Source organism: Zeus faber (genome assembly GCF_960531495.2).
Source record: "Zeus faber genome assembly, chromosome: 6".
In the NCBI taxonomy this organism is placed as follows: Eukaryota; Metazoa; Chordata; class Actinopteri; order Zeiformes; family Zeidae; genus Zeus; species Zeus faber.
This window is the reverse complement of record NC_137201.1, coordinates 22,436,126-22,462,208: the sequence shown is the minus strand read 5'-3', so window position 1 is coordinate 22,462,208 and position 26,083 is coordinate 22,436,126. Positions and strand designations below refer to the sequence as shown.

Genomic DNA, 26,083 nt, shown 5'->3' with positions numbered 1-26,083 from the left:
GGTGGTGACCGGAGGGCCGTCACAGGCCCGCGGACCAGAGGTTCCCCGCCCCTGGCTGAGATGATCCTGCAGACAGGGCGAGTGAGAGGAGACTTGCTTCCTCTCGATGCCAAATCCTCTGTTGTCATGATTGAGATATCCATAAACCAAGGATTACCAAGTGGCGTTGAGACGGTTTTTGGAAGGTGTCCCACGCGCACGGGTTCCCATGGTGAATCCCAACAGGCCGTCGCCAGAAGAACAAGGTGTTCAAGGCGGGGTTTTTTTAGGAAGGGATGGAGAGGTTGTTTTAAACACACGCAGCTGGACACGGCAGTGGAAAGTTTCGATCCTCTTTGGCCGAGTTTGTGTTGGAAAGCGCCGAGTCAGTAAATGTCTTGTGGGATGGTGGTGTGCGTCAGAATTAAAGAGCTTTGTTATAGGCCCTGTCGGACGGGTGGGGGTGGGGGTGGGGGTGGGGGTGGGGGGGGTGCAGATAGGCCTGTTTATTCTTGTGTGCACCTCATAATGCACCTTTCCACCAGGGAGGGGGACTTTACAACATTAGTACCCTTGTGCGGCACTGCCTCGGCGGGTCCTGCACAGCGAGAGAGAGAGAGGTGTGGAGCCGAAGACAGATTACAGACACGAAAGCAGCTCAGACATAAACACCCAGACATGCTGCGTGTGTGTGTGTGTGTGCGTGTGTGCGTGTGTGTGCGTGTGTGTGTGTGTGTGTGTGTGTATGTGTTTACGCAAAGCTGTGTCGATTATTCATGGGATGGCTTCATCTCGAGTTATACAGTATTTCTTTACCTGTTTGTATCTCTATGTGTGTGTTATGGTGGTTTAATGCGTCTCAGCGTCTATAGGTGTGTGTGTGTGTGCGTGTGTGTGTGTGTGTGTGTGTGCGTGTGTGTGTGTGTGCGTGCGTGTGTGTGCGTGTGGAAGAGTGGAAGAGAGGAACGTCCCTTTGCCAGTGTGTGTATATGTTCAGCACTGTTGATTTAAAAAGCCCGGTACCAGTGAAACGTACACAGGGGCCAGTTTGTGCCGGGGCTAGAATGAATCACCCTCGCGTCTGTGTAAATCGCCTGCAAGCCAAACATTCTGGCAGCCTTTTATCCCCAGACGTGGTCCAGCTCGCCGCAGACCGGCTAAAAGCAGAGCCGGACAGGGCCGTGTGTTGTAAGTAGCTGTCAGAAGAGGCCGGCCTTTCATGGCCTTGGACGCGGAGATGTGGCGCGGAGTCGGTCCGCCGTAGACAAACTCCAGGGAGCAGAGAATCATTGACTGTAAACTGTTTGTGGTAGGCTGGCAGCAGGCTGTATGAAATGTGGCTTCTCTAAACACCGGTGGTCCTTCCCTCTGTGGCCGGGGGACCTGCCCAGATGAACGCCGGCCCTGCTACGGTCAATTCTAGGCCGCTGTGGTCGCCGAGGCCGAGGAAGGTGGACGGCGCCGCCAGCTTTCCGCCCGCTCCGCCGGGAAGTCCAACGCAACGAGTCGGCGGGATCCGAACCCACATGCTAAGCATTACTCGGCAGTGATTAAAAGTTGTTAGTGATTTAGTGCTCCCAGGCGCAGATATGTTTATTAGGAGTTGCAGGGTGATGCCGGAGGAAAACGGGCTTGGCACACAAGTTTAATTTTAATGCCCCGGCAGATCTCTGCTAACCACGCGGCGTAATTGTGGGGCTAACCGTCAGACCACCGGGATGATGAAAGCCAGGCTCAGCACACATGCTTCATTATCACCCTGGTGTACGCGCCGCGCTTTGAAGGACGGCTGCGTAATAATCACGGCACGGCGATGCCAACCCGGTCATTACCAGCGTGCTCGTCTCGGGTGGCGGGGGGGGGGGGGCGACAGATGCAAAAATGCCGTCCGTCAGTGGCGGGGGTTGGGGGGGACCCTGGCAACAGCGCAGGTTTTTGGAAAGAGGCCTTCGACCCCGGCCCGACACAGGCGGGGCGTGGCTGGCGGGAGGACATGTGTTTTCCCTTGTCCTCCCCCTCCTCTGTATGGATCGAATTTGTGCCGTTGGAGAGTCACAGAAAGTCACGAAAAGAAAAAAGAAAACACATTACCCTGAGATAGTCATTAAAGAGAGCGGCTCATTCCCCCCCCCCCCCCCCCCGGTGCACGACAGGGGACTCAGCGGGAGATTTCCGGACCCCCGGCGGAAAGCATGCAAAAACACCCCTCCCCCAGACCCCCTTTCCTGTGTCTCCCCTTCCCCGCCAGGCCTGTTGGCATTGTCACCAGGGCGGAGTCAGCGAGGAACGGGCGATATGAAAGAGGTCAGGGGGATTTCTAAATGGGCTCTGCTGGGCACGGCTTTGACAACAGAGGTATTTCCTGAGATTTTTTTAAGTGGCTGCCAGATAAGTTCTGCTGGCCGTCTTCCAGAACTCTTCTCTTTAAATACCTTTTCTCTCTCTCTCGCTGGGGGGGACCTATCCTCATTGGCAACTTTGATCCAGCCCCGACCCATACGCAGGGTGGGCAAAGCCGGCCCGTGGAAAGGCTTTTATGCCGGTTGAACCCAGGTTTGGAACCTTGCCGTAACATTTCACTGCCCCACAACTGTTTTCTGCTGTGTGTTTACCGCCGCGTAATTAGCCTGGCGAGAGATTCCACTTTGGCGCCGTCCTCGGCCAATCACGTCCCGTTTGGCTCCGAAGTGGTTTTCCTGTCGTGAGCCAAGCTTCGCTTTGCTGAGAGGGCACGCTATGCAACGTCGCCCGCTTTACCGAGCTTCCAAAATCAATACGCTTTCACGAACAGCCTGAAGAAGGCGCGCGGGGAAAGGTGCACGACGCTTGAAGCCGCAATTGTGTCAAATACTTGTCTACTTTACGAGGGTTTATTTTTTGATTTGCCGAAATGTGTCTGGGAATCGTATTTAGAAGATGTATAACATGGAAAACTTGTTGGCTTCACGGAGACGAGCGCTTTATGCTGCGCTGCGATCCAGTCATTTTTCACTTTATTATTAATAAGCTTTTGAAAAAACTTTCCGCTTGCTTTGAGTTTGGCCAAAACTCTCAGAATGATTGAATGCAGCGCGCAAAGTATAATACCCGATTCCATGCTGCTCTCGAGATGTATCATGGGAAGATTAACCAGAGCAAACCCCGGTATTTCAAAGTATTCTCCCGTGGCCCAGTTGGCGAAAAACGAAAATACTTCTGCTCCTACTTCTGTCGGCGCTGAAGAGTTGTTGAGGTGCGTTCGTCCTCGCTCATACTGTGAACCAATAAACCCGTTGCACAACTTTCAAGCCCAAAATAGCTCCGTCCGCATCCCAGAATATGCACCTCAGCGCCGCGCGAGCATGTGGTCTGTGTTGAAGTGAACAATAGAGCGCTTCATAGCGTCCATGCGAAGGCCTTAACTGGATTGTGTCCAATGCACTTGTTACCCGGCGAGCTGAATGAGCGTCCTCAGCCGGACCGGAGCGCCGGTGCTCCGCCCCGAGAAGCCGCAGGAGAAGGAGGAGCCGACCCCGCCACACCGACCGCGCACCGCATCTGCCCAAGAACGGGGGCTTCCATTCCTGCCTTCTCTCTCTCAAAACCCCCCGAATCCTCCTCTCGGATGCATTCCTTTACAGTCTTCCGGAGGGGCCATGCCGCGCAGCAGGGACTCTATTTTTTTCCCGGTTTTCCGGTTCACTCGGACGCTCGGAACCCGTCGAACCCCCCCACCACCGGACCCCGTCGCGATCGTTACGTCGTCGCTCGATCGCAATTTCTTTGAGCCGGCGGGTAAAAATTTATCCGATTCCACGGTCGCGCTTGTGTTTTCCGCTAAAATTTCAGGGTCGTTTTGAGCCAATGTAAGAAAGGTTGCAATAGATAAAATGATAAAGTGAATTTGCCGTGTTAGGTTGGGGCAAACTAACTCTCAATAGAGAGAGTAACTCTTCTGAAATAGGTAGATAGATAGGTAGAATTATTTTGAATCCCATGACAGTGGCATTAAATGAACCCAAATTACCATCAGTGTTAATCTGAATAATTTCTATGACCTAATGGAGGCGGCTCAAGTGTCATGATTGTGACAGCCCTAGCCCCCTACACCGTCGAAGCAATGCAATTACTACCCGATAATAACAAGTTATTATCACAGCTCCGCCCGTTGGAGGCGGACGCGGGTGGATGCCGGCCAAGTGGGTCAATATTGACTCAGGCACAACGGAGGACGTACCTGGCAGAGCGGCGGCGGAGGCCCACAATGAGCCGCGCCGACAGAGCCGCAGGTTTGTTTGCCCGCTCACGGCCTCTGCGGCGGCTCCCAGAGAGAGGGCGGTTCAAAGGGGGCTCGCTTTTTGTTTGCTACGCGCATACTGTCTTCCTGTTAGGGGGGCCGGGCTCCCAAAGAAAACAAGGGGAGCGGCCAACCAGATGTGAGCGCGTATCCGCCGTTGTTTCCACGGACAGGACGCTTGCCAATCCGCCGAGCGGCGTTAGCGCGACGGCAGATGTTTCGTGATGTCGAGTCAAATCTTAAAACACATCCAGATCAAAATTTGAAAAGAAAATCCTCAACATATTTATCCCTTTTTTTGTTTTTCGTTTTTGACGCACGCAAAACATTTGTCACCAGTAGGACACATGCCAGCGTGTTGATTGAGAGCACTTAGCTGTCAGTGGTGACCCCGGTGTTATGAGTTCCACAAATAACCCAGAGTTGCTGAAAGGAGATGGACATATTATAGGCCTGGTTTTACAAAGATACACCAGGGGTGTATCTTATGTATGTTTGTGTGTGTGGGCGGCTGGGAGGGGGTGGGTCGGAATCCTTAATCTGCAGGGTGATAAGGAAATATGTGAGTCCTGTTTTTCATGTAACTAGGATACACACACACACACACACACACGCACGCACGCACGCACACACACTCACACACACGCCAGACACTAATGATGCAGGGCTGGCCGGTGGGTCTGGAGCTCTGGACCATTGCTTCAGATCTCCAGGGGGCTTTGATGGGATCTAGCACACACACACACACGCACACACACACACACACACACACACACACACACTCACACTCACACCCGGTCCAGGCATGGTTTAGAACCCCACCCCGACTTGCCCCCAATTGATGTCATTGAATTACGAGTTCGCAATTATAAAATACGGTTAACTAAACAAGGAGATGTGATAAGAAAACCTTGCGGAGGGGTGAGAGCATCGAAATAGTCGAGCACCTCGACCTTCAGCCTTTGTCGCCAGGACAGCATACCCCCCCTTTTTTTTTTTTCCACGGTGCCTTTAAATGTTGACCCCCCCCCTCCTCGCTTCCAAGCCAGCTGTGATATCCAGGGTCACAGGGGACAGAACCCCAGTCCATGGCCACGGTCAACAAGTAGTCTGCTCTGCTCGGTCACCCGACACTGAGTGTCCAGTTGGACGTCTCACTCAGCCTCTGGTCTCGTAAAAAGGAGGTCGAGGACTCCGGGGCGTCCCTCCCCGTAACCCCTCTGTTCTATATCTAAGACTACTAACCACATAAAGGGGTGAAAGGGTCAACTACATCAGAGCTAAAGGGAGCCTTTTGATAGAGAGCAGGGGTTGTGGGGGGGTCATTGGTCCTCATTTTCGGTTCTCCTCTGTTGTTTTTTTTACTGCCACCTTAATGGCTCAAATTGTGTCCAATTAAGAGGGGCTGGAGAGAAGCATCCCCACTTCCAGCCGTCATAGCTTCCTCTGTGTGGTGGCACTGGAGCATGTGTTTAATTAGAGCACTCTAAAAGACTGTAACGGAGTGTTTCTCCAGGAATGTTAATCATTAGTGGTATCCTGACTGAGCAGCTCCTAACTGTTTCTGAGTATTGTTAGATTCCATGGTTTCCCTTTTGAAGCCTCGCTGCTTGGGAAAACGCTTCCATGTGTAGGAATTGCCAGGTTTTTTTTGTTTTTTTTTGTTTTTTTACAGCAACCTCTTCTTCAACAACTTGCTCCAAGCACTTAGGCCCGCCGATTTCGATGAGGCAGTTCAATTTATGTGCCAATTTCGCTTGGGGGCCAAAAGAACGCACAGGAAATGGGCCTTTTACCGTAAGAAGGATAGACTACTGAACTCCAACGTGACGTGGAGGGAGAAGCCCAGATGTGAGGGGTCCGAGAGTGAAGTGGTTTTGTATGTCGAGCTTTCTAAGAACGGGTTATGAGCTCAAGTCTCGGAGGGCGTCAGAGGTCGCTCGTGCTGAGCCGATCACCTTGTGAACCTGAGCGAGGAGAGAGCGCCGTTTCGGGAGGAAGGCCTGTCGCACTCATAGATGCATGACTGGGGGGGGGGCCGGATTGGATCAAGGAAACATTGACCACTTAATTTTACAATTCAAAGGGTCAAATGCAGGGACAGTATAAGATGTTTAACGGGCTGTTATGTGATACATTGCGATGTACCTCTGCCTGTTTGTCAGGGCAGGCGACCTACGCCGGAGATTTGCTGATCGAGCGCTTTTTGCCGGCACAAGTGTGCAGTGTGAGAAGCCGCCCATTCGTCTTTGCTCTGTTGTACGTGCAGAGTGCCGCGGGCTTTTGTTGAGTTATAGTGTCCTCAAAAAAAGGGGCTTCCTCCCTAAAACAGCCCCAGGAGCCCTTCCTGTTGTTCCCAATGAGGTCCTGCTTTTACGGCTAGGTGAGGAGGTGTCAAATCCAGGGTGAAATATGAAGACCCGTCTCCATATTTGCAGAACGCGGAACGCTTCTGTCGGTTGATGAATTCAGTCTGTTCGATGTGTAAGGTTTTACAAATGTAACTGCTTGGACGCGTGTAGATGTTTGCACTGGATTATCTTTTCAAATCACGTCGTTCCAAATGAAGCGGAGGATGGAAGAGGAGGCTTGCAGGAAGAGTGAGCTGAGAACCTCCGAGCCCGTTTGAAGGTATCTTGCACTATCGGGACTTCCGGAGCTGACATCATCTACATGTGCCGACCAGGGCTAAAATATGGTTCATGCAACTTATTACCACTAGAGAATGCAACCCATTAATGAAGCGTGGAACATTAAATGGGTGTAGATTGCCCTCTAAATGAGCACCATCCGTCAAATACATAATCCATTTTAGGTGCTGTTTGGTAGTCCTCAGGGTTGCACAGTTCACACGTATCAATATCCGCCCCCGCCCCCCGTCTGATCTGTAGGAACGCCGCGCACCCCTGGTGACTTCATCAGGACTTTTGAGAAACACATGATCCCTTGGTGAGGTCAAGTGCTCGGTGAGAATTCACTTTCCCTCAGTTCCTACCGATGTGTTGTGTCAGGAACCGGGCTGGGATCTTAGCCCCCCCCCCGGCTGCCCTTCGATGCGTCCGTGTGAAACAGTAAAGAGGGGTGACGTGAGGGTTATACGGCTAACAAGCCCGCGGTCTGACCTGGGTTCGTCAGCGCCAATCTAGCTAAGTCAATATCAATGCAGGCTGCTCCACCGGTTGACCTTTCCTTACCTCTTTCAAAGCGTAAAAGGATTGTTTTTACAGTGGAGTGATAGGCTTTTATTGGCCTTTATAACTGGGGCTTTTGTTTGGCCTGTGTCCTGCTAATACCCATTGGCAAGTCATTTAAGTCCTGAGACAGGCCTACTTTTTATGATAAGCTAGCTCACACACCAGTGGGTGCTATTCTCAACAATGGCCCCCAATGATAGTAAATTGCCACCGCATACTGTAGTGTGGTATGTGGGGTAGTTGAGAGTGACCTTACCCCTGCCCCTTCACTTATCCAGGGAAGGACCTCCAAGGAAACGCAAACCTTACATGAGGCAGTCACTCATGACAGTCAACCCTCCTCGTACCCTCCTTTACCCTCACACACCGGCCGCGAGGCGTCGCGGCGTTCGACTTTCCGCCGTGGCTTCGTTTTACGGGTCCCACTGTTAGTCCAGAGCGAGTTAGGACCAGAGAAGAATGCGCCTTTATCGCCCAGATGATGATCACCCCCGTCCTGTCATTGTCGGGGCATGCAGGGCACGCAGTACCTAGCGGCGAGCACATGGTTTTCTTCTTCTTTCTTTTTACGGCAGTCAGAAGGTGCAGACCAGGTGTGAGGTGCTGTTCAGGTCGTCGTAGCTGTAACAGGGGAATGGGCTGTAAATCCCCGGGGCAAGAGATTTACGGGTCATCTGGTGCTCTTTAAGGTCAGAGGTCAGGGATGCTTGTCGTGACCGATTTTATATTTCTCGACTATCCGAGGGGAACCTTGAACTGTGAACTGGGACTGCTTCTAACAATAGAGCTGGACGCCGTCAAGGAGGGGATGCGAGCCGGTGCTTACTCCCAGCCTCCGTCCGAGCTGGCGGGCGGTGTTTTCCCCCCTCAAAATCAGGCCATTGTCAGACGTCGTTTGTGGCGTCGATTGTTTCCCTCCGGTTCCGCTAACTTCGGCAGTTGATCCAGCGTTGAGCTCCAGAGACGCCTTTGATTTGTCATTTGCATTTGCCTCACGCAGATGTGTATTTGCCTCTTTAAACGTACCGAACCAGTTTTTTTGCAACATCCGTCTCATCCCATAACTTTGAAACGGGGAGGAAATGCTTGGGTTGAACTGTTTCTACTGAGAAAGGGCTGAGTCTGAATCCAAAAACCTCTCCTATCGCGAGGTACGGCATCTGGTTTCTAATATTTTGATTCGATCAGCAGTAGTTCCGTTCGGCTCGTGGTGACGGTACCAGAGCGCTATGCGAGTATTGTGCAAGTTAAGTTTTCCATCTTGACTTTGTGTTTCCTGAAAAGCCCCCCAGGCAGGATGCTGGGCCGTCCCTCCCCTCTAAGACTTGCTAATGGAGTGGAGCGCCGAGGCTTTTGGACCAACACAAAGGTCCGTGGTCAGTGCTGGGACCCGCTGTGAGCAGGCCCTCCTTCCCCCTGGCCTTGGCTGCTACAATGGCTTTGTCCACACGGCACGTGCACACACACACACACACACACACACACACACACACACACACACACACACACACACACACACACACACACACACGTGCACACACACACACACACACACACACAGACACAGACACACACACACACACACACACACACAGACACACACACACAGACACACACACGCACACGCACACGCACACGCACACACGCTGATGTCATCTCTTTTACCATTTAAAAATTAAACAACATTGTAAACACGTTCATAACCTTAATAGATTGCTGGCTCCCTTGTAAAACGTTGTAAACCTTAGTTTCGCAGGCTGAAACTTTCCTTTCTCCGAGGGGCAATTATGCCTTCTGTAAACATTTCCCCTGGAGAGAAAGTCGCCAAACCAACACACAAAACGCTGATGCCGCCCGCGACCGTCCAGAGTTTGACCCGAACCGCTCGCTTTTGTTTTCTGAGGCAACAGGAAGAGTCTCACCTTCTGACATTCCTCTGGAGGTGAAGGAGAGGGAGAGGTCAGATGTCTTGGAGCCTCCACTCCAGGGAGTCCCAACGGTTATATGGGTGACAACAAGCAATTATGATGGGATTTACACGTCTGTGTAGCACAGGACACGGGTATTCTAAGCAGCTATTATAAATAGGGGATAGGAGGGATATTATTAGACAATATTGGCCTGAACTAGAAAGTTAAGCCTTAACATAACTTAACTATCCAGTCACTGGCAACCGACCGGGGCGAGTTGATAAACCTTTTACTGGCCGGTAGAATTCACAATTTCTTAGTTTAGGAGACTTTAGACCATCATTGAACCCATTATTCAGTGTTAAAAACCCTTACAGTGGCTTTAATGGCGGGGGGTCAGTGAACTCAGAAAGCTATCGCTGGTTATCAGCCCTGTATATATATATATATATATATATATATATACATATATATATATATATATATATATATATATATATATATATATTGTATATGTACCTGTGAGTTGTTTGTGAGTTGAGTTGCTGCTCCGTAGCAGTCGACTTGCTTTGTGTGGAGCTTTTACCTGTGACTCATCCGTTCACAAAGCCCCGGATTGAGCAGGAAACCAAACTCAATCGAAACGGACTTGCTGACACCATTGCCGACCGTGATGCTCGGTTAGGGTGGGGGTGGCGGCGGGGGGTTGGAGACCCATCCGCGGTGGCGTCGCAGAGGGGCCGGGGCCCGGATTTTCGTGCCGCACCGAGAACAAAGCGGCTCCGGCCCGACCCAAGAGGACAGGCCATCATTTGAAAGCTGTAGTTGGCAAACACGCGCCCTGTAACTGAGTGACATTTTTCACACTGGAGACAAGAGACAAACCGGCGAAACCAAATTCTGACATTGGCAATTTCTGATCCTTCCCCACATCCTCGAGCTGAGAGGCTGACGGGGATGAAGGGCGGGGGCGGTGGGGGTGAACGTCACGTGGAAGCTGTTGCGGGTTTAGAGCCGGTCGATGCGGTAAAATGAGTTAAGGCTTCTCTGATGGCTTCCTTCAGTTGCGGCTCCACTGGTGGCTTTCATTTGGCACCATGTTTGAAGTTTGAGGGGAGGGAGGGGTGGTGGGCGGGGGAAGGGCGGTGGGGTGAGGGGTGAGGGGGCTCTTGCTATGCCATGCCCTGACTGGCTGGGCCCGGGGGTTCTGGGACCGGCCTGGGGTTAAGTGGGCAGGGCTAAACGGGTGGGCGGGTGGGGTGTGGGGGTCAGAAAGACAGGAGTGGGACGGCCATCTGGTTGAGCTCATCAACACACACCGGCACACAAACACGCCGCCTCCCATGCGCCCAGACACACACACACACACACACACACACACACACACACACACACACACACACCTCCCGGCTTCCCAAAGTGTCGGCACTGATATGGGCTGCAGCGGCGCCGACGACTCCGTCAGAGAAGGCTGCGCTGAGCCGGTGTCCTGGATTTAAAACACAGGATCGGGCCGGATTGAGAGCGAAAAAAGGGGCCGGAGACATGGATCCCAGAGGGTGGAGGAGGGCGTAGGACTGGATATAGTTGTTCCCATACCTCCTTCTCAGCTCGACTCGGGAGGTTCCTCCTGCTCAGAGGTAAGGCCACGGACGGTTCTGCTGGGGGAGATGTAATCTGGTTTGCGGCGGAATGTGGCTGAGAGAGAGAGAGAAAAAAAAAAAAGTGCTTTAATAAGGCGCACGTTAACTTACTTAACCGTCTTTTGATGTGGCTTTTAAGGTCAAATCCATTTCGAAATGTAAATGCTTTGAGATTTTTTTTTTTCGGGTTTTACAGCATGTTATGAGTTTACTGGGGAAACTGATGAAATGTGATTTGGGTTGTTTGGCGGACTCAAAGCCACAAAGCATATTACAGTAAAGCGTGGAGTTAATTCGACACGCTGTAATCTCCTGGTACCCAAGGGGGTGAACTTTTAGGATCTCATCTGGGATGAGGCGAACGGTACGACTGCGTCTTGTCGAGGGAATCCAGCTGCATGTGGACGATCGGATGTCAGCTGTGTGACAGCATCACGCACCGGGTTCAGCGTAGCGGAGCATGCAGGTGGTCTCTCTCTCTCTCTCTCTCTCTCTCTCTCTCCCTCCCTCCTCGCCCTCTCTCCTCGCTGTCGAGCTCTATGGGGATGTCAATCCCCTGCATTTGCTTCGAACAAAACATCCCCCATCCACGGAGGGAGGCCTCCAAAATCCAGCCATCTAGAACCTCGACACCGCGTGACGTCCTTTCAAACCTTCGCTGGCCAGTTCCTCCAGTCGCGTTTTTCTGTTTTGTTCATTATTACTCCATCCCTTTATTTAAATATCCTGCGCAGAAAAAAAAATCCTTCCTCATTAAGTGTTCTCCAGGGCAGAATCTGCTCATCTGGTTATATATTCGAGGGAAGTGATTCACACAAAGGTATATTTGTGTCCTCATCTTAGCTGTCTCCAATTTGATTTATTCACTTCTAATCTCGGGCATCTTAGAGATCAGCCTTTGACGTAGCAGTGCCATGCAAAGCTGGGATGTGAAATTATTTCCGTATACTGGCCAGACTAGAATATTGTGCCTTTTTCTCCCCACAAATTGAGAAATACCCAAGCCCTGGTTCAAAACAACTGTATCACTGCTCCAAATCAAGAAGGGGAGAGTTTGAACACAATATCTTGTTTTCTCTTTAAGACGAGCTTATCCAGCATCCCCGGGCGAGCGCGAGCCAAGCCAAACATGTCGGCTCGGTCCAGCCTGACAGGGAGCACTGTGCCGCGTTCTGTGCACGTCCATCAGCCACTTCCTCCAGGAATAGAGACAGTAATTCAGACCAGAGGCTGCTTGTTTTTCCTGTGCACTTCTCAGAGGCTGCTAATCCACGATCTGGAGCGCTCAGGTATTACTGTGGGAGACTAAAAAAAAAAATTCCACCAGCCACCATGTGTGTGTATATATATATATATACAGTATATATATACTGTATATATATATATATATATATATATATATATATATATATATATAAAACAAGGATAGACTTTCATCACTTGTACTGGCGATCATTTTTGCATTTAAAATGAGATGCAATGAGATGGTAAGGTTCAATGAGATGTTTTAATATTTTATATTTAATTACCTTGAGGAGGGAAGAAAAGTCAGGAGGTTGAGGATGGTCCACCTAACTTGCTAAATAATTGCAATGAAACGTATTTCACCTAATTACAGTAAATAAAACACAAGGAGCATACATCCTGCACACATTGTCCACCCAATGTACAGGAATTACATTTGAAATGTTCAATATGCGTCAAGAACTAGAAAGTATAAAGCAATTCTATGCAACTTTATTTGGGACTTTGTGAATTTTCATTTCAATTCTTGGTGCAAGAAACAAACTTCCAATGTTCCATCCATGCTTCTTCAATTTAACTCACACTGGTTGTAGAACAAAATGCATTAAAAATAATTTCGAAAATGTAACTACAATCGCCCCCCCCCCCCCCGGCCTTGTGGGGTCAGATCAACCGGCGACTCGGGCTCGGAGCCTCCAAAGCCGTGTTAACAAGCACCTTTACAAAAGGAGAGGGGCTGTTAAACATTCAGGACTGCAGGGGTCCGGCCAGTGTGGGAGGAGGGCAGGGGAGGGGTGTAACCTCACAAACCATAGGGCCCTTGTTAGGTGTTAATGCCGGTGCAAGCAGTGAGTCATGGCGTTGGCAAGCCGCCGTAGGAGTGACTAGTTAGCCGCTTCGATGCTTTTGTCTTCCAGAAAGTTAAGGCGGCGTTTTGATGAGGTTAGCTGAGAGGAAATGAACAAACCGACATCTGAGGGGGGAAAATTAGTGAGCTGGCAGATGTGGCCGCGCGAGGCCAAGCCCGGCACTGTGCATTCTGTGTTCGCCTTTGTGCGCCTGGCCGAAGCTCAAGCCCGACATTCCTCTGACGAGGGATTTGGCCACACGAGACATCATCAGGGAGACTTGGCAGACACGCGAACACAAACATATTTCCAACAAATGCAAAGCATGAGTAAGTATGCGCCTGGTGAAATGTGGAGCCCGCGCTGGCAGTGCGTTGGCTCCTGACTGAACCTGCCTATAGTTAGTATCTCCCGTGTGAAACCCAAGACGCGCTCAAACAAGGCCACATTTTTGCAGGTTATTTCAGTCTCATTTGCAAGTCAATAGACGTGAATAGAACAAGGGAGCATCTTTCTTCTCACCCTTCCTCTGTCGACTGAAGACAGGTTATCTGGGTTTGGAGGCCTCTATCATTTGCGTAGGCGGAGACAACGCCGCCCGTCTTCAGAAAATGGAAGAAAAAAAAAGACTTAATGGGAGACAAACAGGCTCGTGATGGAACAAGACGTGAGTTGATTCGCGCACAAAGGCGCCATTGTTGGCGGTGTCGCGGGCGTTTTAATGGGAGGTGTCATGAGGCGATTGGCCTGACTCGCGACTTTCTGTCAGAATGTATTCGTGAATTGTGAACCGGCCCCGAAAAAAAATCTGCTTCCGCCAACGTGGCCATCAATCACGCTTTGTGTGGCGAGGCCTCTGAGTTGGCAGGTTTACTGTGGATATGCTTGTTGCTGGCATGGCGTACAGCGGTAGGCCCGCTGACTCGTCCTTGAGGGAGATAGCGTGGCATGTACGGCCGGTAGCTATTTGGCCTGTCATGCCGCTGTGGGAGTCCATTAATCATTCACGGGGGCCTTGCATGTTGCTCTGTCAAAAAGAGTCGTAGCTACTCCAGAAACATGGTACGGGAGCACAGAGCCAAACCTTCTGGCCTCTGTCAGAGCCTGTGTGGGTGTGGTGTTTGTTTAAATACTCATCCATGAAGACTCATGGATGCTGGTTAGTGTGTTGACTTCCACGTGTCCCTCAGCATAGCTGAGTGCATTCCATTTTAATGTGTTGCACTGGAGGTGTATACCCTCCCAGAGAAATACATATGTGGCATTGTGGGAGGGCGCCTAGATGTTTGGGCGCTCTGCTGTCACGCCTGCGTTCTTCAAAGGCTTTGGTGGAGTATGGCTGGTTTTCTCAGCTGTTTCCCCGCAGCCCCGGGTGCCCTGGCCGGCTCTAGGGGGTAGAAGCTCCAGGGGAGGCGGCCGGACACTGGCCGGGCTCCCATTTGATCTCAGCCAGAGCCCCGGCCCGTGAGGAATGACCACAACTGGACACGCATTCATCTTCCCCGAGCCCGGTCCTGTAAGGCCACCGGCAGCTCAGGAAACACAACATAAGTTGAAGTGGATTTCCACAGCGGGTGGTATATTGGGCAGCATCCCCTGATTCGATTCGCAGTTCAATTCAATATGGACTCAATCTGATACTGATGAGACGCCTCGCGATACGACTTTACATCAAATATATTGACATTTTATACACAATGAGAATTTCTACCAACTTTTCGTTTTCAGTCTATTACAGAAATTTAAATTTTCAATGAATTTGTGATGATGGTGATATTCAATTTTAACCAGACCGAGTGGTTTGGATAGTGACTTCTTAGGACCTCGCCCTGAGGGTGATTCATAGCCACCCTCGGGGGCAAAAACCTAGAAATTAAAATTGAATTGCAGTGTACTGTGTCACCAACGTTGTCGGTGGTTCATCCAGGAAAGAATGGGATCCTTTAATCCTTTAAACCTGTTTGTCATACTATAACATTAACTGTTTTCCAATTTCCAAAACTCCAATACAATGCCCTTTTATATGTCGGCATATGTGTTTGTGTTTTGCATTTGTGCTTGTGTGTGTGGCCAGACAAACACACACACACGCACACGCACACACACACACACACAAACACACACACACACACACACACACACACACACAGGTCTTTGATCTCTCCGCAATACATCCATTGTGCCATTCCTCTGTCAGTATCCAGCGGAGTTAGTCAGACCTCCGTCCATCCGTTTCTCCCCCCCTCCATCCCTTGCCCTCTCCCTCCTCCACCTGCTTAGCATGGCTCTTTCCAGCCAAAAGATGAAAGGATAATCAGACGCTCGCCGCGGCAGGTTGGAAAACAAACAGTCCAGAAAAGAAAAGAGAGAAGGGAGAGGAGAGAGAGGGGAGGTGAAGGGGAGAGACCGGGACATTGTGGACATTCCCCATATGGCAGCCTCAGCCGCAGGGAGGGTGTTTTCCCCAAGGCCGCTCCCGTGTTTACACAGACCTCCAGCTCCACCGATCGTGCCGTCACCGGATCCCATGTGCCGGCATCTCCCGGGGACGGAGCGAAGCCCGGCGAGCGCTTCGACCCGATAAAAGAGACAGGAGAGGCGACGTGGGATATGCGCTCCGCGGATAAGGTGAAACCTCGAAGTGTGAGGTGCCTGCCGGTGGAGGACCAAGGGCATTACAGCGCGGGAAAGGAATGAGCGGTCTGCGACGCCGCCCCATCACGGGTGCAAATGTGTGTGCGTTTCGTACACTCGCGAGGAGTCAGTGTCACATTTAAGAAGCTTCTGGAATTTCCTAATGGCCTCCCAACTTCCAGAAGCCACATGATGGGAAACGCGCATTGGTCACGCTGCCACCGCAGCGGCAGTGAAAGGGCGAAGGTCTCCTCGTGATCGTTTTTATGGAGAGAAATTCATCACCAGAGGAGAATTAAGGAAGGCTTGCCCACATGCCGTAATGGGCCTGTGGGAAGGGCTTCCAGCCCACATGAAGGAAGCAGGGATGGCGTGATTCAGCGGGTGGTACACATGCCGGGTCATAAAATGAGTGAACCGGATCAGTTTGGCTGATGACGGCAGCGTATGAGAGAAGTATTGATGTGATGAGTGCTTATCTCACTTCTCTCTCTCTCTATCTCTATCTCTCTCTCTCTCTCTCTCTCTCTCTCTCCCCGTCCATCACTTCCTTTATCCTCTCCAGTAACGGGAGTGTCTGATGAGCCTGGAGACTTCAGCGGTGGCGGGGGCCGGCTACCAGGGCGGGGCCCGCCAGCGGGACTTGATGATGGAGCAGAAAGTCAGTAAACTGGCTTTTGGCTTCCAGCGCAGCTCCACCTCCGACGACGACTCTGGCTGCGCCCTGGAGGAGTACGCCTGGGTCCCACCGGGCCTCAGGCCTGAGCAGGTACCATGCCAAAATGTCTAAATGCCTTAAAATTATGAGTTTTTCCTCATGCCGTATTTAAAGGTTCAATCAGTAGGATTTGCCAATGCCATGTACTTTGTCTCCCATAACAAGCGTACAGACAGGGCCGCCCGGTTTGGAAGCCAGCGGCTATTCTCAGCAGCTATTTAAGTAATAGAGAAGTGTCTGGTGTTTATCAACAGCTACTTCAAATCCCTGTCCAGGCATTAGCTACAGCCTTGTTTCTGTGATTTGTAGCAGTGGAAATCTTACTGTTACCATCGAGGAGACGCCTGGAAGAGTTCTGAACCGAGTTGAGACAACCCCGCCTCGTTTTGATGGTCCTCTTAAAAGTTGTGAGATACAAATTGTTCCCTTTACTTAATTTACCTATTCTACAGCTTGAGTAGTAACTATTACCCAGAAGCCCCGACAATGAAGAAATGGTGAATGTTCTTGATGGAGATAAAAACAGAGCTGACCTGATTCTAACTCCCCGCTCACTCCATCCCTGGCACAGTTCCCTGGCCCAGATTACTATATGGTCTCTGGATGGTGGCACTTATGGGAGAGACAATAACTATACTTACTATACTATACTACTGACTTGGTTCCTTTGTTTGAGGCAGACTCGTCAGGCAGGATGTGTGTATTTTTATTTACAAACTGCGGTACGGCAAAGGTCTGGTTGTCATTATCAGAGATTTGCTCGCAGAGGGTTTTGTGGGACGGAGCCTGTTGCTGGTGGTGGGATGAGGCTTCGGGGGCCAGTCTTTTTTAACAGGCACACTCTTCTCCACAAATACAGCCAGGACTGTTAGGAGCGTCCGCAGGGCATCCAGTGGGATGTGGCACTCTCCCAAATCTACAGGGGAGGCCACTTTTTTCCTCCTCTGGGCCAATTCTTGGTTCCTTTTCTTTCTATTTCTTTCTCTGCCTCACTTCACGTTGCCTTCTCTCTCTCTCTCTCTCTCGCTCTCTCTCTCTCTCTCTCTGCTACCTCTCCACATGCCCTCTCCACCTTTTACACAGCACACATGGAAGAAATGACAGGAATATAGGCAAGAAGAGGAGGGTGGGGGCCGCAAGAACAGAGAGAACCCCTGAGCCCAAATACGCAAGGCCTTTGTGTGAAAATGCTGAGGGGGAACTGTAATGCCTTTACAGCGGCCATTGCCCTGAATTGCCCACGCATTATAGGTGATCATTACAGTGAAGAAACTAACAGGATCCTGGATGAGGGCGAGCCGCGGCCCAGCCCCTGGGGAGCTGGATGAGGGGTAATAGCAGCATGAAAATGTGCATAATTTATGGCGGGGGGCAAACGCCTGGTTGATTGTCCCCTCTCTAGTGCCCCCCGACGCCCCCCGCTCTAGACGACCCGAGCAGCAGGAAGCCGCCCTAACACAGTGGAGCAGCACATCCCACCTCTTTATCTGGCCGGCTGTAATGACCCCAACCCTCGTAAAGGACGGCTCTCAACGGTCAGCTCGAAGGGTCAAAGTGCCACCGAGACACTTCGGGACCGGCACCTTTGTCCTGTCCCTATAGTGACAAGCGTATGACAAACCCTCCCCTGGACCCTCTACCTCCATGGCTCACCTAAAGCAACACTGCAACCTAAACTTGAGTTTGTGCATGTTGCGCGTACCTCCTGGGAAGTTGGTATGTCACAAAGTTAGCCTGGGGATTCCATTCTATGATTCCACGAATACTTTGATTCTGATGTCTCATCGTAAATGATCTCGTTGGTCCAAGATTTTTTTCAGTGTATATCACCGGTTCTGCATGCATCGAATATCCCTGCAAAAAATACACCAGATAATTAAGATAATCACATTTTTCATCCATACCATTTACATTTGCGGCCTATGATTCATTTGTCTACAGTCAAAGCACAAGCCATTTGTGAGACCAAGACACACGGAATTAAATGGATGGCATGCATTTTCTTAAAATGAGCACCCCGAGTGCATTCATCTCCAACTCTGTCTCTCTCTATCATCTCTGTCTTCCAAACTCACGCATGACAGTGAGTAAAATCACAAGTTCACCAGCAGCCATGTGTGAATTGTTCTACATAAGAAGGGAGTAAAGGGAGCTCTTTTGTCAGCACCTTCACCCAAACTAATGGCAATGTTCTCCGTCCCCCCCGGGACCACAGATTTCCAGTCACTAACCTCTTTATTCCGTGCTCTGCCTCATTTCAGGTCCAGTTATATTTCTCCTGTCTGCCTGAGGACAAGGTCCCCTACGTCAACAGTCCAGGAGAGAAGTTCCGAATCAAGCAGCTTCTCTACCAACTGCCCCCACACGATAATGAGGTAGGACACACACAGTGTATTGGATATTTAAGGTTTATATTTTTTGATCACTGGCTGTATTTGTGTGTGTGTGTGTGTGTGTGTGTGTGTGTGTGTGTGCGTGCGTGCGTGCGTGCGTGCGTGCGTGCGTGCGTGCGTGCGTGCGTGCGTGCGTGCGTGCGTGTGTGTGTGTGTGTGTGTTATGACTTGGGGGACAAAGTTTGATTGGGAAGAGACTTAAACATTGCCCTTAAAGGGGAAATAAATGATCTCAGATTCATAATAAGAAAAATTGAAAGCCAGTAACTATTCTCAGTTAGTCAAAGTAGCCAAATTAAATTAGTTATGAAGGCATCACTTTTGTATCGCTTACAAATTTTTGTGGCGAGAAAGACGAGACTCCTGCGTCCTTGAAAGACAAGTATTCTACATCGAAAGTTCCGCACATATCACCAATTACAATTTAGGTTCAATGCACCAATGAAAGCAACATTGTATTTTAAATGTAATTCCAAAGGACACTGTTGTCCCAGAAAAAAAACCCATTGTTTTTGGAACTTAACAAACATCTCTATACTTATACTATACTGGAAAGCATGATTGATGGATTTTCTTTGCAATTTAAAGATTAATGCGTGGCAGTTGACCAGCTTTGCAGACGCCATGTCTCACACTGTTTGGCGCCGCCATCTTTAGCGTTGCAGATTTTCTCGTTGAAGTCTAGAGCTCTCTGTCTCCCTATAATGATACTGGCTTCGGTCAATGTTAAGGATTGAGGTCATGAATGGAAGTAATTAATGCAACGTTTGAGTCAATGGCAGTTAGTGGGTGTGCATCTTTGCTTATGTGTATAAGTATCATAAAATTCATCCCAGCAGGCTCCCCCATTAAAGCCATTGTTATACCTAGGATCCCACCGGCCAGACCCCATTTTCCCAGCATTCCCTCCTCCCTCTGCTCAGACAACATCTTGAGTTTGAGGGCCTATTTTTCATCTATCCACAAAGCGTCACCATCTCACCTCACTCATGGGAGCACTTGGCACTCATGTTAACACCACACTGGAGGATTTTTGTTTCCACAATCATGAAGCCTTTTAGTGTAGCGTGGGCACAATGCGACTTTTGACTTGATGATTTTATGATGTTTGCCGGGAGCCCCCGCCGGCAGGATTCCTGTCATAGCAGTGGTTTTTTTTTTTTTTACAAGGCCGGCTCAGTGGGGGAGAAGGTTTCTGGCTGAAAGAGGCTTTATGCGATGCCACCACCGCAGTGGCACCGCAGCCCGAGCGGCGAATGTCTCTCCCTTTGTTTGCCCGTCTTCTTGATTTCATTCTAAACACAGCGCTTGTTTGTGTAAACGTCTGCTTTCCTGCCTTGTTAAGGCTTTGGGAGGCATCAAAATGGGCTGTTGTAAAAATGAGGTTCACATACTGGGGTGGAGATGTGTGTTGGTCGGGGGGTGGTGGTGGAGGTAGAAAGGGCATGTTGGGGTCAAGAGTTGCCTTTGTTCGACACGCACTGGTATGCATTCTGTCTTTGGTCATTTCTAACTAAGTTAATAACCTCTTTTGATGACTGTCGGGGAGTTGCGCTGTTGGATATACGACAAGACGTCACAAAGAGTATGTGAGGACCATGATGATGAGAGGTTCCATTCAAGATCCAAACCCCAATCCTGACTCTTTTTTTTTTATTTTTTTTTTTTGCAGATAAGTCCCTCTTGGACTGTCGACAAAAGTGGCCAATTTCTCCCTGATCAAACACTTCTTCTGCTTCTTAGGTGCGTTACTGTCAGTCCCTCAGCGAGGAGGAGAAGAAGGAGCTGCACATGTTCAGCGTCCAGAGGAAGAAGGAGGCGCTGGGGAGGGGGACGCTCAAATTGCTGCCGCGCAACCTTCTGCACAGCGTCTGCGAGCATGTACGTCCCCCCCCGAATTTCAACTATTAATGCATTTCTTCAAATTTTGAGGGGAAAAAAAAAAAACTCCAGCAGAGATGGGAAGCTGGTCCATATTTGTTTTGAAACGAATGGCCTCCAGGGAAACATAGTTTTGAAAAACAAGATTTGTAGAGTGTCCGCTGGTCATAACACACCAGGCATTTGGCAAATGTGGAAAATTTGATTCCAGTCAAAACCCAAAGGGGAGAGTTTGAGCTCCGTAAGAGATTCCAAAACACAATGTTTTCCCATTGCATTTACAATAGTTATTGAGCAGCCCAAGGGCGACCATTAAACTGTGTCAAAACAGTCCCACTGATGTAGCTCCCCAAAAGACCTCCTTCCCCCTTCGCTAAGTCAGGAGGTTTATTGAAAAAATCCTTGTGGTCTCTTGTTTGACAGCCTGACTTGTATAAAATCACTGGAGTTGACTGGAAAATGCCTGTGTCCCCACATGGCCCACAGAAAGTGGACAGAAAAGAAAAACATGCCAGTCAGATTATGACTGCTGTTAGGATTACTCGATGGCAGTAATCATTCTTGTCAACACTTCTGTCGAACTGTACAATAACAAACACAGATGGACCCCATATCTATCTCTCAGCGGCCTATGGGTCTGGCTCTGTATTAGATTAAGACAAGAGCGCAGAGCGGGCTTGGAGCCAGATCTATATCTATGCAGTTATGTAACCTGTTAGTTATTACCGAGTGCTATATTTAAACCTGGTAAATTGTTCCATCATGACTCAACTGTCAAAACGGTGTCACATTAACAAACCGTTATATTACATTTCATTATTGCAGTGTGGCGACAACATCAATGGGGGAGAAACGGCGGTGTTTGCCTCCAGGGCAGGGCCGGGGATGTGCTGGCACCCGGCATGCTTCGCCTGCTCCACTTGCAGTGAGTTGCTGGTGGATCTGATTTACTTCTACCAGGATGGAAAGGTCCACTGCGGCAGGCACCACGCCGAGCTGCTCAAACCACGCTGCTCCGCATGTGATGAGGTAAGAGCAGGAGGTGGAGAAACACAATACAATGCAGCACAGGATTTTAAAAAAATGGTGAAAAAAAACAAAACTGCAGCATTAGAAGAAGAAGAAAAGAAGAAACAGTCTTTATTTGTCACACGACACTCCACAACACATGCTTGCACACACACACACATGCACATGCTTGATGGTGGCCGGTGAAATGGCTCCTCTGCTTTTGACCCATCCTGGCTTGTCCTTCCTCCGGGGGCACAGCCAGGAGCAGTGGGCAGCATACGTGGACGCGCCCGGGGACCAGGTGATAAGTGTCCATCGCTGGTCAGACGATGATGGGTGCATGTTTTTGGTGGGGGTCCTTACTGACGTGAGGTGGAGGAAACCCCATGTGAACACGGGGAGAACATGCAAACTCCACACAGAAAGGCTCCTGTTTTTGGAAGATAACCCGCCGGAGCACGGTGCCAACAGCGCCCCAGGCGGGAATCGAACCCAGGACCTTCTTGCTGTGAGGCAGCAGTACAATGCACTGCGCCACCGTGCCACCGTGCCAGCATTATCACCTTTTCAAAGTGAACTCCTGAAACGCCGTCGGCTCTTGTACAAGCAGACTTTACGACCAACCCACAACCTTTGTGTGCAAGGATTGGGATAAATGTGAAAAGATGAGTAATTCTGTGTTTTTGTTGACAGATTATCTTTGCTGATGAGTGCACAGAAGCCGAGGGACGCCACTGGCACATGAAGCACTTCTCCTGTTTTGAATGTGAGACGATTTTGGGGGGTCAGCGTTACATTATGAAGGATGGAAGACCATACTGCTGCGGCTGCTTTGAGTCCCTCTATGCAGAGTACTGTGAGGCCTGTGGAGAACACATTGGTGAGGAGCTGCTAATTGACTGTTGATAGCAATATTTTTCCGTGTTTCAGATATAAATATTAGAACTATATTAGGAACCGTATTATGACATTTTCATAATTTAAGAGTATAGTCAACATGGTAGATTATTTTGCCTTCAGACTCAGCTGTCTTTATCATTTAGATGATGAGACTTCACAAAGAAATATGTCCCGGGCACTGGCCTGCTGTGCACTTTGACAAAACATTACACTGCAATTCCATTCCGTATTATGGATTCTTGCCACTCTTTGTATTAATTCAAGCCCTCTCCCACTCTTCCAGGTGTTGACCATGCTCAGATGACTTATGATGGTCTCCACTGGCATGCCACGGAGAGTTGCTTCAGCTGTGCCCAGTGCAAGAGCTCCCTTCTGGGCTGTCCTTTCCTGCCGCGCCAAGGCCGTATTTACTGCTCCAAGGCCTGCAGCCTCGGGGAAGATGTCCACGCCTCGGACTCCTCCGACTCAGCCTTCCAGTCGGCCCGCTCTCGCGAGTCACGCCGCAGTGTGCGCATGGGGAAGAGCAGTCGCTCTGCCGATCAGTGCCGCCAGTCTCTCCTCTTCTCGCCCTCGGTCAACTACAAGTTCCCTGGCTTCAGCGGAAATGCAGATGACACCCTGACCAACAAGCTGGCCCACATGAGCCTTTCCGATGAGCGCTTCTGGAGAGGACGTGGCGAGGAGACGGAGGCCCCCGAGGACCAGGAGGAAGAGTGGGCCGAGCACGAAGACTACATGACCCAGCTGCTCCTCAAGTTCGGAGAGCAGGGGGTCTTCCAGCAGGCCGATGACTCCAGACCCAGCGATCTTTGGGTGACTGAGACAGATGTCAAGATGAAGCAGGAGTCTTCCAAAACTGCGGGGAGTGGTGGAAGCGGTGGTCGTGGAAGCCAGAGTCTAGCGAGTAAGAAGTACCAGCCTGACATGTACTGGGCCCAGTCCCAGGATGGGCTGGGGGACTCGGCCTACGGTAGCCACCCAGGCCCTGCCAGTAGCAGAAAAATCCAGGAACTGGAACTGGATCATGGGGCAGGGGGAGGTTACCAGGAAGTGCAACAATGGTACGGTGACTCTTTAGAGTGTATCACTGATGAGCTTAAGAAGACAGATCAGAGTGTCCGAGATTCCATGGACTCATTAGCTCTCTCCAATATTACTGGTGAGTAAAAGTCATCTCATCAATTAATAAGATACTAATGATTGGAATTTGTAATCTGTGAGTCAGTGGTTAATATAATTTGTCACAAAACCCATACATTAACTATAAGTTCAGTGGAGAATTGATCTAGTGCATATGAGTCCTTGAGCATTTTTTTCTCATTCTAACTCTCTATCGTCTTTCAGGGGCCTCAATTGATTGCGACGGTAAGGACGGGCCCCTGGTATATTCCTTGCAGAACTTCCCAGATCTGGAGACGGAGGACTGTGAAAAAACTAGCAACATGGGGACCCTCAACTCCTCCATGTTACACAGAAGTGCCACTTCCCTAAAAAGCCTAGTATCTGAGCAGGAAGAGGGGGTGGATGACAACGTTCCAGAGGAAGAAGAGGAGGCAGAGGTCCCTCTCACAGAGGAAAGTGCCAAACCCCTTCATGTCCCTGCACTCCGGAGGACACGTTCCCAGTCGAGGCCGCAGCAGGTCAAGTTCTCTGATGACGTGGTGGACAACAGCCACTATAGTGACCTTCCGCTGCGTCAGCCCCCTATGAGTGAACGGACCCGGCGGAGAGTGTACCACTTTGAGGACCAGGACCGAGAGCTTCGCTCCGGTCACCACCAACACCACCACCACCATCACAGGAGACACCGCAGCCGTAAATCTCGCTCTGACAATGCTCTTCACTTGGTGCCCAAGGAGAGGGCCCTTATGTACTACAAAGAGGACCACAGAGCACATCCGTCTGGCCCAAAGGGGACCCAGGCTTCGTATGGACACCCCAATCACCATGGCAACCCCAATCCGCATGCCAGATCGGACTATGGCCTGCAGGGCCCAGCCATGGAGAGGTTTTTGGGGATGTGTGGGGATGATGATGACTGGTGCTCCACTTGCTCCTCTTCCTCCTCCGATTCTGAGGAGGAGGGCTTTTTCCTGGGCCAACCCATCCCTCAGCCCAGGCCCCATAGACACTATTACACTGATGACCTGCCCAGCCCTGTGGCAGGGATGGCCTCTCCACCTTACGGCCCTCGGACTAAATCCAAAAAGAAGGGGCACAAGGGGAAGAACTGCATCATTTCATAGACTTTCACTACTTCCTTGATCTGCTGTTCACCTCCGCCTCTCATTGCCACTGTTGCATTTGCCAAAAGAGCCTGCTTGCTATTAAGTGCTTAGATTTTGCCAGGTGGATGCACTGCACATGTTTAAGACAGCACTCACATTACTGCTCTATTTGTATGAAACATGCAGACCATTTATCAATATATGTACATGTATTCAAAAGTACAGAAAATGAAAGTCCTCCCAAGCATTTTGACTCCCATAATACCTGGATATGCTCATGAGTACAACCCAGAGGTTTGGCAAATAAGTGAAATAAGCTGTCCCTGTGCAGAGTGAAGCCAAAGCTTGGCAGGACTTTCACTTTCTGAAAGTGGAATTTTCCAGTACTCCTTGATGCTACTTGTGTTCCTCTGAGTTTGATTGATGTCACCTTTCACGACTCAAGTTGTGTTCCAAACAGAAGTTCACATAAAGTACTCTTCACTTTAAGTAAACTTCCACCTAAAATGCCCATCTGTGTTCTTGCTCGACCACAAATATCACAGATGCATTGGTTAGTGAATTAGTTTATGGGATGTCCTAGATATCCCCACATTTACTTTGAAACTACTCTATGATGGAGAAAAACACAACTGACTTCTCTCTGGAGAAAAATGGAAACAATGTCTCTAGGAATAGAAGTCCAGTCTTCGAGTTCTTAGTATTGGTAAACAGTCTTGGTTTTATTTTTCCTCAGTGTACTATTCTGTAGCATTACAAACAAACAAGACAAAGTTATTCAAAGTAATGCATATTTATGAAGCATCACTTAAGAGATCAATTTAGGTTATTTAACATTACAGATATTAATGTATATATTGTAGTTTGAAAAAAACAACAACAAAATGGCTATTTTTATACCCCTGAGTTGAAGACATGTTTTGTAGTAGAGCACCATTAAAATACAACCTTGGGCAATCTGTACAGTGCCATTTTTACATCAGGGTGTCAAATTCTTAATGAAATATTAAGTATATGACCCAGGGTCTTGGTGTACGCGTTTCTGTTGTACGGGCTTGTGCATCCTTTACAGTTGGGAAACTAGTGTATTATACGGCTGGCTGTGTTTATTTATGGCTCATGTTGTATTGTGGACAAATCAATGTATTCTGTATAAATGTACAAACTGGAATATAAGGCTAAAATTGATAATTGTAATAAAAATATATATCATGACCTCAGCC

At 49.6% G+C, this 26,083-nt stretch overlaps 1 protein-coding gene across 1 annotated transcript in view; it reads left to right on the top strand.

The window, feature by feature from the left end:
* The window catches only part of prickle1a (prickle homolog 1a), a 27,761-nt gene extending 1,681 nt beyond the window's left edge, over window positions 1-26,080 (top strand). The window contains exons 2-8 of the mRNA XM_080002244.1: window positions 16,295-16,498; window positions 18,709-18,822; window positions 20,584-20,721; window positions 21,547-21,750; window positions 22,426-22,612; window positions 22,916-23,791; window positions 23,977-26,080. Coding sequence (XP_079858370.1) covers window positions 16,310-16,498; window positions 18,709-18,822; window positions 20,584-20,721; window positions 21,547-21,750; window positions 22,426-22,612; window positions 22,916-23,791; window positions 23,977-24,878 — 2,610 coding nt within the window. The 5' untranslated portion in view covers window positions 16,295-16,309 and the 3' untranslated portion in view covers window positions 24,879-26,080. The remainder of the gene's footprint in view (window positions 1-16,294; window positions 16,499-18,708; window positions 18,823-20,583; window positions 20,722-21,546; window positions 21,751-22,425; window positions 22,613-22,915; window positions 23,792-23,976) is intronic.
* The last annotated feature ends 3 nt before the right edge of the window (window positions 26,081-26,083 follow it).